Raw genomic sequence first — 12,615 nt, 5'->3', positions numbered from 1 at the left:
CTCTGCTACCTGCTTGTCTCAACAGATATGTTATTGCTTTGCATAGAATGTTACACAGTATAAAATTAAACTATACTTGCTTTCAGTTTCTGATATATTGCTGTATTCCTTAGAACAATACATCCTTGATACAAAAATACTGTGAGGTCACTTCTCCACATCAGACCTGTAACCTGGGCTGGCTTTTGTCCATGGATATGGATCGGATTAATGCAATACTGTGAAACATTCCAGTCCAAATCTCCATGGTGACGAGCAGGTGGCAAACTCTCCACCACAAAGTTACATAGTGCACGTTTAAATCTACATGATCTAATGAAATACACACACACAAACGCAGATTTTTTTATGTTCTCGGGTTTTGTCACTAATATAAATGATCAATTAAAACATTTGTTACATTGTCATGAAAATACAATGTAATCAAAGGCTTGGGTTTCAGCTTCCTGTTTATAAATGATAGTTTGTGACCGTTTTCCCAATCAAGATATATCGTATTTTGTTTGGAATTGATAATTGCTATGGCTACGGTGGTACATTTTCATCACTAGAAACCCATGGATCGGACCATCGTCTTCACTTTGAAGAGCGTGAACCGTGGTCTGAACATGTGGCGGCAGCTCTCTCTAGAGGATGCAGCGTTTATTACAGCCGTGCTGAAGAGGCGTCGCCATAGTGACAGTCTCCCGTAAGGTGCAGGGGAAAGCGCTTTCACGACCCCGCCGAAGCCATTCATAGACAGTACAGACACTAATAGTGCCCATTTCCATGCTTTCTGTTTTCCTCGAAAGCATGGTTTCGGATGTTTGCCGGACTCACGGTGTTTTCATTATCGGATTACGGCCCGTGAGCAGCCGCTTTATCCTGGAAGGCCGAAGATTTGTGTTGTTGAGACGGGGAGGAGCCAGTCCCTGCACCGCGAGGCCATGAACAATGTTGTCGATTTAACAAAACCACTCCCGAGGCCGTGCAAAGACCACACTCGCACATCAGAGGTAAGCGAGCAAAGCATCCATCTCACATAAACGTGCAAAGTGCTGTTTTTGTTGGCTCTGATTCATTGCTTGCAAGTCATCAGCTTAGGAAGGGTCAGCTGTAGTTCAGTGGGCAATGCGTGGTCTATCTGACCATTATCGGATGCACATTTATTCTTTATTATTCTTTTTTTTTATATAAAGCATGATCATAGAAATAAACTGTAACTCCAGATTTAGCCCATTTGTAACCAAACGCTTGTTTGTGCTGATGTCATGCACATCCTTGTTTCAGGATGGATGTGGGGGGCACAGATGATGCTGCGAGAGGAGGAATGGACGATCAAGTGCTGTCTTTTGATATGTACGATTCTGCACGAGCCAAAGTAGCTGCAAATCTCCACTGGTTGATTGCCAAAGCCTATGGTCCAGGTTTGATCACTGTAGTTTTCTTTATTTTTGGACCTATGAAGTCTTAATTCTGAGTGGCATTATTATTATTATTATTATTATTATTATTATTATTATTATTATTATTATTATTATTATTATTATTATTATTATTATTATTATTATTATTATTTGGTGACTGGGGTAGGGTTAGGGCTGTCACATATTTTAAAAGATGATCTGAATTGCTTGAAAACCATATTCTACACAAGAAAGCAGGTAACAAAATACTCCACCTTCTGTCTCGTATCTTATTCCGTTCAATGGTTGAATCTTGACCACAAAACTCAAATAGTCTGGGCTGGTTTCCTCAATGTAAAAGGAAAAACATGACCAATGTGATTAATCTTGGTTTCATTTTTATTCTGCAATGCAACACCTTTCCTGAATTTAAATGGTGAGGAAAAACTCAAATACCAATTAAGAACATGCATTTCATTAAGAATCCATTAACATTTGTAAAACAACAATATCAAACTGTATTTTATTATCATTATATTATTGAACAGAATAAGCCATAGGGCAGTACATTGAGTATTCTCTTACCTGAGACTTGCATTGAAAAGGATTATTAGAGATACAGTGTTTCTGAGAGAATCTGAGGAAGATAGAAGTGTAATATATGACACAACCAACCCTAACTGGACCTTTTCTTTACACCTTGACTTATTTCAACATTTTGTAGTCTAGCTATGAAATACATATTACAATTGTAGCCTTAACTTTCCCCTTTATAACGCGATTGGTTGTTATGCTTTGAACATACTTTTGGGAAAATTAGATATTTTTTTCTAAACATCTGACAGTGTACTTTGTGAGGTCCTCTCACATAACAACATTCTACTTTGAATGTCTACAGCTCAAATGTTACTGTACTGCAAAGAGTTCCCCAATAAATATTGAGCCCCAAAATATATTGTTCAATCGCTCATTTATTTAAGAATAAGTCTATATATGATATTTGAATATCACAAAAGCTCCTGCTGTGTCAGAACTGAATTGTTTCTTCAAGACACACAACCCAGAAACGACCAGCCAGCGGTTCAGGAATTGTGAGCCTGTCAGATTAGGATCACTGGTTTTCTCGCAGGTCACTAAACTCGGCTGCGCTGATGATGGCTTGTAAAAAATGATTGTTCTACATAGACGAGATGTGTTGAACTCAGGCACATTAAGAATCAAACAATGTATGTATGATATCTATTAGTCATCCATTATATTATTAGACAACCAAAGCCACAGATCCTTAGTTCACTAATTCAAACCACCTCACAGAATCTGCAGAGCTGAGCCACATCATAGAAGAGTTTAATGAGCTTGGGTTCAATGGGTCACTATTTGTTTAGTCCAGTTTAACTGGAAATATAAAATATGCTACATTTAAATATTTTACGCAATAAATAAGTATTGATAAGTATGTTGATGTAAAATATGTTAACTTGGTTTGGTGCATGTTTATCTTACACTGATACTACTTTTATTATACAGACTAATTGGGACTTTCCATTTATCTTTCTATCTATTTATTTATTTATCCCTGCATATTACTGCTCTAAAACAATGAACAGTAAATATGAAGGGTTATCCTCACACTGACTTGCAGAGATGAGGACACAGTTGGAATCAGGTGGATAATGAAACATTATTATTTGCAACTTCAGTAAGCTTCTGTTTATTTCTGCACAGTCATCAATCATTATCACTGCAGCAACAACAAGTAAGTAGTTAATTAGTCAGCTGAAGGAGGAAACAGGAAAAAAACCCACATTTGTTTGTGTCTGGATTAACTTGTTTGATATGTACAGAAATAGACTGTGTCCACAACAAACACAATCCTTTCTGCAGCCACACCATCAGCTTAACAGTGCTTGACTTTAAGCTGTTGGCTCTGGAGATGCCTCTGATCAGGCTGTTTACCTCAGGCAGTCTCAATCCTTTGCTCCTGCAAGGGTTTCTTAGACACTCTAATACCATGGCAAGGACAGTTGAAAGGAAGCTACATATGTTATGTAATAGAGGGGTGTTGTTTGGCACATGCTTGTTTGTTTATCTGTGTATTTTCTCTCTCCTACATTTTAGATGACCTTCCTGCAGATCTTCAGGATCCATTTTACACCGACCAATATGAGCAGGAACATATTAAGCCTCCTTTCATACATCTGTTACTGTCGGCTGAGCTCTACTGCAGAGTATGTGATGTCCCTTTTCAGTCTGAACAACAAACTTCCCTTCAAAACCACAAGTCTGTCCTCCAGGCCCTGTCCAGAAAGGGCTTACATGTCCTGGAGGACAATGAGGCTCTCGTCTCGGAACGGGACCTTATCTCAACTCCAATTAAAATGGTGGGTAGAAAAATAAGTACTGGCAATAATACACCATCAAATAGCTTAATTTAGTTGTTACAGCCCATATTTCATATACAGGGTTTATTACTATGAAAGGATAGAATCATATTTCTTTTGTCACCGTCTCTGGTAATTTACTTGGCCAGTGCCCACCATCTGTTAGTTAGATAGGTACATAGCTAGATAGATACAATAATATTGATATTAATATTAATATTAATAATAATAATATATATAGCCGCAAGCGGCAATGATCGGCCCTCGCCACGCCGCCGCCATGCCGCAAGAGGAGGGGGCGCTAACGCGCCCCAATTGTCCTTTTATTACGCCTACTGCTGAATCTGTAACGCTGTCACATCTTCTCCCCTTTGTTTTACCATCAAAAAGCAATTTTATTTTGAATTCTTGGCAAAATGTGCGGCTTTGCCGCACAGACACCGTGACTCTTTGAATAAAATTGTGGATAACTTTTGATGGTCCACCCCTGAAGATCAGTCTCACCAAATTTCAGGTTAATAGGGCTGACGCCCTGGGAGGAGTTTGTGAAAGTCTAAAGTGTAAACATGTTCTGGCGATTTCCCCATTGGAATAACATGGGAGGTTTCGGTCATTGCTACGGCAAAGCCATAACATTTATGACATGGGTCTCATTTACTTTTTTGATGGGGATGCCAAAATTGAGTTGTGTGTCAAATTTCATAAAATTTCGCAAAACTAAACATTTAACCTCCATATAAAATCTGGGGCGCTGTGGCGCCAAATTAATTTCTTTCACTTCAAGTAGGTTTAGGGCAAAGAGTTTAACATCTGATTCTAATTTGACGCAATTCGGACTTTATCTGCGCAAACGGCAGAAATGTTAAATTTGGGAGATTTCTGAAATTCTAGCTACAGTTTGCGGCTTCGCCGCACAGAGACCGTGACAGGTATCAATGTAATTTGAATAACTTTTGATGTCCCACTCCTCAGTAGCATTTTCACAAAATTTCAGCTTTTTAGGGCCAACGCCCTGGGAGGAGTTTGTAAAAGTACGACATTTGAAAAAACTCCGAGTCATGTTTAGCCATTTTTGAAGCAATATGGCCGACATTTGGTTGGGCGGACGGCGTTGCCATAATAATATTTTTTACTTCTCTTGTCACCATCTACCTCTGCGCCAAATTTCATGATTCTACGATCAGATTTTTTTTGGGTCATTTCCCATCTCTCAATGCATTTTTGGTACATTTGGGGGCGCTGACGCGCCATTTTTTATTTTAGAAAAGGGAAATAGCCAGAATGTCGAGAGGCACGATTTTTAGAGGTGTGAACATTTTTTGTGACTTTTCGTCAATGTTCACTGGGTGAAAAATAGGGGGGTTGGTCCCGAGAAGAAAGAAAGAAGAAGAAAGAAAGAATAATATTCCGATGCGAAAACAATGTTTCCCATTTTTCAAATATCATAAACTATACATTTTCGGAAAGCGCTCGCGCTTTCCAACCTCATGGTGTGGGTCCCTGGTCACTGACGGGTACTTTCGTTAATTTTGAGTGGGCTCCGCCCAGTTTGTGTTTTTGGCCCTCTTTACAGTAATAATGTTCAATTTTTGCATTACATGTTTCTATGCACGGAACATGCAAGAGATGGGGAACGTATTCGTGAGCTACTTAGCGCAAATGAGTGCTTTATATGGGGATGACGAAGCGGTCGTCATCCCAATGTAAAGTGCTCGTTTAGTGCGCACGTTTGCACGGGCTTCGCCCGTTTACAACGGTAATGTTCCATTTTCCTACTACTAATTAGTATGCACGGGGCGTGCGTGAGTGAAGGAGTGCGTTAGTGAGTGTTTGGAAGTGGGCGAGCGCTTCGCGCTCGATTTCGTGCGCACTTTCGCAGCCGTGCTTTGCACGGCCTTACGAGATTAATAGGCCTCTCGCCAGCTTGTGGCGCTCGGGCCTAATAATAATAATAATTGGGCACATGCTTATTTTTTAAAACATTATATTTATTTTTCAGAGCTCCCACATTCAGCTTATTGATGCCTTGATGGCGGCTTGCACAGAAGAAATGATAAGCATTGAAAAAGTTGTGTCTGCTGTTAAATGCTTTGGGGAAACCCGTGACACTTTGGCGTTGCCTTTGAACTTGGAAGATGCGATGATGTTTTGGATCAACAAGGTAAGATATACACTTACAGCCCAATGTCTATTTGCAATTAATACATTTTTTAATGTACCTTAAACCTCACTGCAGATTATATTAAAACTGAGAGGATTCACACAAAAAGAGACAAAAATGAAGCATTTACTGGATTCTCCTTGTCATCAGAAGGTAATTGCAATATTGATTTTGTCTGGGGTGATTATATATTTTCAAATTGTCACTATGAGGTGCGATTATTACTGTTTTAGTCAAATTCTTATTACAAGGTATTTATATAGCGCTTTCCCACCTTCAAGGCACTCAATGCCCTTTACTAGGCAATGTGGGTGAAGTGTCTTTCCTAAGAACACAACGACAAATCACAAACATTAAAGTGTGCATTTTGATTCATCTTACCCTGTATATACGTTTTGAACCCCTGACTTGTCTGTTCTTCCCATGTGTGTCTCCACAAACCTGTTTTACTCGTTGGATTGTAGTGTCCCTCCAAATGGTATTGGAAACTTTTACCTGTAAGTTTTAAAGATTGCATTGTATATATATATATATTTCTGGGTTTCAGCTTCCTGTTAAATCTAACATTTTGAGGTCTTTTATCCATTCCAAAGATATACATTTTGTTTTAAATGCTTAATTGTCATGGCAACGGTCCTCATTTTTTTGTTATTCTGAAACCCATGCACGCTGGTATCTTCTTGTTCATGTGTTACAGTTTAATTTATTAACTTCATCCAATTATTGAGCCTTCTTTTGCGATTTTTTAAAACCTTGTACTGCATGCCCACAATTTTTACTTTGAAGAATTTTATTTCTTAAATGCAATCATAAATGCAAATCTCCTCTGTATGGCTTCTGTTGCTCTGAAAAATTACAATTTCTTAAATTAGGTTATACAACAGTGTTTTTCATTAACATTTTCTTTTTAGGTACGTTACCGCAAAGATCCGCTTTCTGGATGTTCTTATCCACACTTACCAATCTTGGACAACTTGTCAAATTTTGCTTGTATTGGTACTTCTCTGCTGGTCTTAGTCCACTTCTACTGCCCCGAACTGATGAGACTGGAAGGTGAGTCGGACACAACATAGACGAATGTTACATTGTGTGATCACTTCTGTGGTGACATTGGCTTTCTTCAAAATATTTACCACTAAACTGTTTGCTTGCTGATACTAGTGACCTTTTTTCACTTTCGTTTTGACTGATGTCGGTTTCATGGCTTTTAGACATCTGTCTCAAGAAAGTTCCTTCAACTTCTGAGAGTTTGTCAAACATTCAGCTGTTGAGGGAGCTCTCGGATGAATTTCTGAACAAATGTGTCTACCTCAGGCCTGAGGACATGCTGTATTCTCCTCCTGTGTTGAAGGTGAAAAAGACAACCTTGACTCAGATACATTTTGACTGCTTGTGCTTTTGGAGCACTACTGTCACTTTCAATGCGTCTTTCTTCCTTTTTAGATTAACATAATGCAGATTATTGCTGAATTGTTCCGGATTTTTGTTGCCAAGCCTGACTTTATGCAGCCTCGATACATACCTGAGAACAAAGATGGTAACATATTTATTACTATAAATAAGAGTTGTGTCTTTTTTGAAATAGTTATTACTTGTTTTGACTCTACTTTTGTCTCCAGTAAGCAAACCACAAAGCTCAAACACACTGAAGCAAAGATTTTGGACTTCAAACTCTGTAAATACTAGTACAAGATCAACAGGCCCTCAAAGATGGTATGTATTGTCTTCTGCCTTCCAAAAGTAAGGTCTGAGGTTTATAAGACATGCTTGAAAATCATAACCTAACATATCATGCAGTGATAAAATATTACAATATCTCTGCAATAACCAGCTTTTTTCTCAGTTTGAAAACAGTCTCAAATTCAACTGTGCTCCCTCTGGACCAGAAAGAACAGAAAATGATCTCAGAGGATCACACTCTAGGTATGTAAAAGTGATCAAAGTTTCATTTATTTAAAAAAACAATCACTTAAGTAATTTTTTTGACATTTCTTATTTGTCTCATGTGTTTATTAAGGGCCCAGCTTACTACAAACTACAAACATTGCATGGCCTAGGAAAAGACAGAGGTATTTTATTCCAGAATTATTTTAATGTTATCTTTTACCATTTCTCTCAGATGTTTTATAAAATTGTACTTTTGTCATTCTTGATCCAGGCCATTATCTGTACCTTATGCGCTACACTTTCCCTTGGAGGAGGATGCGGATAGTATTAGCCTTCCCCGCTCAATGAGTAAAGACAGTTTAGCATCCAACTTCATGAGCACAACCCCACAATACATGCCTGGTTCTGGACATTCGCGCAGGCTGAGTGGTCGAAACTTGTTAAATTACATTCGCATTGAGGATGAGGAGGAAGAAATAGAGGAGGAGGAGTTGGTTGCCATCATTAATCCTACTGCACTGTCTCGCCAGCATCATCAGCGTGAAACAGACACATCAAAGTTATTGAGTCCTTCCAAAACAAAAAATACAAATGCCTGTCTTGGTTTGGATAGATGTCCTATTTCCACAGAGCTGTCCATGGACAAATATTATCTGGAGCCTTTAATGCCTGCAATACCAAAGCCAGCCAAAGAGAAGAGTGTCCATGTGATTAAGGAAGTGGAGTGTGGTGAGTCAAGCTCAAAAGGACCTTTTACTGTGAGAAAAACATCCTCTAGTGGCTCAGGTGCTCTTCACAGGACAGCTCTGCTGTCTGAGTCAAAGTCCATGACTTGCTCCAATGCTGGTGTTTCCTTGAGAACAGTCACACAAGACCACATGGACACTAATGACCCAGATAATATACAACAATCTGATGGATTTTTTCTTCAATTGTCAGAAGCACCTGAAGGAGATAGTCCTCTGTCTTCATTGGAGGCCAGTATTGACTCTGATATTGAATATTTCACTGAAGACAATGAGGATGAACTGCAGGTGATTGAAAACATGCAACAATCTCAAATAAGGCATTACAGAAAAGAGCAGAGTAACTTTGGAGAAGGGGAATCAATCAAGCTGGGAGAGGACCAGAAGGTGAGTGAGTGGGATGATAAAGAGGACCATAGTGGATGCTCGAGTCCGTGTCTCAGCTCTGCGTCCTGGTCAAGCAGTGGCATTGGTGTCAAAATGACAAGCTTTGCAGAAAAGAAACAACTGAAACTGGGGCAATGCGGTGGACTTTCTAGTTCTACCAGCACACCAAGGACCACGCCGGATGACTCTGAGGATGCCTGGTGTCCTCCATGGCAACTGAAAAAAAGTGTGAGCTGTTACTCACTTGGTAAAGAGACCTGTTCTCGGTCTAGAACCATCACAGTGAATGCCCCTTTAACCCCCAGCCCTATGGTGCCATCAGAACTCCTGGAGCTTCACATGCAGCTGGAGGAAAGAAGACATGCTATCGAGAGTCAAAAAAAGAATATGGAGACTCTGTCAGCACAACAACGACTTAAGTTAGGAAAAGCAGCATTTTTAAACATTGTCAAAAAGGAACCGGGGAGGAGTGACACACTCCCATTGCCCATGAAACAGGGATGCTCAGAGCTAAGAGCGGCCAGTCAAAGAGAAGTAAAAACACAGTGTTACAAGGATGATTCTTGTCTGGAGGCTTTAAAAACTAAGACAAAATCTAATGAAGGAGCACAACTGAAAAGAGACAATGACTCAGGACAGTGTTCACGCTCAATAGAAGTACTTAATGAAGCTATTGCTTCAATACAGCAGCAGATAAAGCAACTGTCCTTACAACAGGATATATTGATTAAACATCGCTCTGTGTTTCCTCCCAAACTACAATCAGATGTAAGCACAACTCCCAACCTTGAGCCAACGTCAAACCCGTCTAAGGCTTTTGTTGTTAACTTTGTTAATAATGATGACAACAGTCAAACTTCTTTCCGATGTCCGCCAAAACTTTGGTCCAGTCAGTGCAAAGCCTCCAATAAAAAACCAAGGAAAGAGAAAAAACAATTAGTTGAGGAGTGTCAAATTGAGCAAAACATTGTTAGTAAATGCTCCAGCATTTGTAATGATATTAAACAACAATGTGCTAAATTCGAAACAGGACATTTAACAGTTGCATCACCGACTCCAGGCTACGAAAGCAAACCTGCAGCTGGACAAGATCCAAATGACAAATCAGAAATTCAAACTCTTGATTCAGAGAAAGAGGCGACTGCTGTTGTGGACAACAGTGCCAGGATGAAAGCGCTGCTTGTTGAAGTTGACCTGTCAGAGATTAGGGAAATAGAGCGCAATTCTTCTGATCAAGAAAGCGAGCAGAAGAATGTGCTGGGATTCTTTTTTAAGGTAATGCTTACGTGTATGAAATAAATGCAATCGAAACAAAATACTTGATACTAATCACAGCTGTTTTCAAGAATGAAGAGAGAGGAGATGAAATGGCAAAGCGCCGGGCAGCTTTTCTTATTAAACAGCAGCGCAAAGCAGAAGAGGCAAAACTTCGCAAACAACAGCAAGAAGTCGAAAGTGAACTAAAGCGAGATGAGACAAGGTAAATCAACCAAATGTTATTACTGCCTTAAGTATAAAATGATAAGTGTACACTTGACTCTATTTCATTCAAGGCGCAAAGCAGAAGAGGAGCGTATTCGTAAAGAAGAAGAAAAGGCCAGACGGGAGTTTATCAAGCAAGAATACATGAGGAGGAAGCAGCAAATGCTCATTGAAGAACAAGGCCTGGTCAAGTCTTTGCCAAGGTCTTGTAAAAGCAGACCCAAGTCTCTTCATAGAGGGTCGAGCAGTCTCTCCAAAAGAACCACATGTAATATTTGAATCTGCTTCGGATGTTATTTGTCATCTGGCTGATGACTGTGCCTAATGCATTTCTCTCTACTTCTAGCTTACCTGAGCGGTAGTCTCCGAGGATCAACACAGTCATTGGCCACAGAAGTTGAAAGTATAATCTCTGTGGAGTCTCATGGGTAAGACTATTTTCAGATATTAGATTTATATATATTGTAAAATATATACTATTATTATTATTATTATTATTATTATTATTATTATTATTATTATTATTATTATTATTATTATTATTATTATAAAGTGGCTAAAGTACTCTCATTATTTTCTCCAGCGCTGAGTCTGTGTTCTCAATGGAGTCTTTCCCTGTCCTGAGCCGTGCATCGAGCAGGAACATGGAGAGAGACTGGGAAATGGGATCCATAGCCTCTTCTATCACTTCAACAGAGTATACTGGTAGGAGAGAAGATATATATTGCATGTACATGTTTGGTGTTCAAGAGAAAGATTAAAATAACAAAAGAAAAAAAAACTTTTGTGCTCTCTTTTTTCAAAACAGGTCCAAAATTATTCAAAGAGCCCAGTTCCAAATCAAATAAGCCCATAATCATAAATGCCATTGCCCACTGCTGCTTAGCTGGCAAGGTCAATGAGAACCAGAAGAATGTCATTCTAGAGGTCAGTGCAATCCTTTCTTTATATGTTTTTATTTGATAATACTGAAGGTCACTTTTCTTCAAACATATATCACCCTGTAGGAGCTGGACAAGTGTGAATCCCACCACTTGATCATTCTGTTTCGAGATGGTGGGTGCCAGTTTCGAGCCATTTATGCATACAACCCGGACACAGAGGAGACAACCAAAGTCACTGGCACGGGGCCACGCAACATCAGTCAGAAAATGATTGATAAACTCTACAAGTACAGTTCTGATAGAAAACAGTTCAGTGTCATTCCTGCCAAGTCCGTATCTGCCAGTATCGATGCACTGACCATCCACAATCAGCTGTGGCATATTAGAAGACCAGGAAGTGCACGCAGGAAGTGAAGGGGGCAAGAGAGATGATTGGGCTGGACCCAATCATTAGATCATTTAGTCTCAGAACAAAGACACATTTCACACAAGGATGAAGTGCATCTTATAATTTCTGTGAATTTCTAATTCATTTTTTTTCAGAGGGACTGAACAAATTAAAGATGAACAATTATTTTATCTTATTTCGAACAATATTTGAATGTGTTAAATTGTGGTTATGGAAGGTGTTGTAAAGCATTGAAGGCTCAAATGTTAAAGTTGTAGTTAATTAACTCATGCAATGAGTTTTTACATTAAAATAATTCTCTCATTATAATATATAATATCTACAATGTCAGCAACAGGAAATGTTGTTTTGCTTTATGTTGAATCAAAGAAAAAATTGCTGCTCAAAGGATATGGACCACTTGTGAGTGATGATAACTAATAACAACAAAACGCATTGTATTTTGCTGCAAATTTTCCGTAGCACATGTAATGTAGAGTTTTTATTTTTGTTTTTAAAACTTAATTCAACGTTTTGGGAATGGTTCAGGATTTAGGCTTAAACATATTTATTTTTCTGTTTTTTATTGTATTATTAATGTATTGTTTGTTAACCTGGTAATTTACATGAAAAATAAAGAGGCACACTTTTTTTCTTCTTCTGCTTTAAAATTAAAGGTCCCATAACATGCAAAATCGACTTTTCAGAGCTTTTAACCTTCTTACATTGCTATTTGTGCTTCATATATGTACCCAGAGTGTTTTTTTGATTGATTCACGCAGTTTTTAGCTATATTACAGACTATCTCCTTTCCTCGAATCTCGAGATCTGTTCTGCGCACGCTGTAGAATCAACACCAGTTTTTATTCAGTCTCAAAGTAGACTCTTTCTCACTCACTCGCGCAGAGCGGCGC

At 38.9% G+C, this 12,615-nt stretch overlaps 1 protein-coding gene across 1 annotated transcript; it reads left to right on the top strand.

Moving 5' to 3' along the window:
* The first annotated feature begins 691 nt into the window (after positions 1-691).
* Positions 692-12,108, top strand: LOC140367879 (calmodulin-regulated spectrin-associated protein 1-B-like). The gene is made up of 19 exons (XM_072454634.1): positions 692-995; positions 1,270-1,406; positions 3,504-3,766; positions 5,766-5,927; positions 6,003-6,080; positions 6,392-6,424; positions 6,839-6,980; positions 7,139-7,278; positions 7,371-7,464; positions 7,547-7,640; positions 7,771-7,850; positions 7,945-7,996; positions 8,086-10,222; positions 10,294-10,427; positions 10,501-10,697; positions 10,776-10,857; positions 11,013-11,134; positions 11,238-11,356; positions 11,437-12,108. Exons 2-19 carry the CDS (start codon positions 1,271-1,273, stop codon positions 11,725-11,727), a joined length of 4,356 nt encoding a protein of 1,451 aa, XP_072310735.1. The 5' UTR covers positions 692-995; position 1,270; the 3' UTR covers positions 11,728-12,108.
* The last annotated feature ends 507 nt before the right edge of the window (positions 12,109-12,615 follow it).

Source organism: Eucyclogobius newberryi, unplaced genomic scaffold (genome assembly GCF_026437365.1).
Source record: "Eucyclogobius newberryi isolate DKJ021-1_F unplaced genomic scaffold, fEucNew1.0.hap1 SCAF_2, whole genome shotgun sequence".
NCBI classification, from domain to species: domain Eukaryota; kingdom Metazoa; phylum Chordata; class Actinopteri; order Gobiiformes; family Gobiidae; genus Eucyclogobius; species Eucyclogobius newberryi.
The sequence above is the reverse complement of the archived record's forward strand: the minus strand, read 5'-3'. Positions and strand labels throughout refer to the sequence as shown.

Coding starts and splice junctions, on each gene's coding strand:
- LOC140367879 (XM_072454634.1), top strand. CDS start 1,271: ATGGATGTGGGGGGCACAGATGATGCTGCGAGAGGAGGAATGGACGAT. Junction 6,425..6,838: donor GGTATTGGAAACTTTTACCT/GTAAGTTTTAAA, acceptor TTTTCTTTTTAG/GTACGTTACCGCAAAGATCC. Junction 10,428..10,500: donor CTAAAGCGAGATGAGACAAG/GTAAATCAACCA, acceptor ATTTCATTCAAG/GCGCAAAGCAGAAGAGGAGC.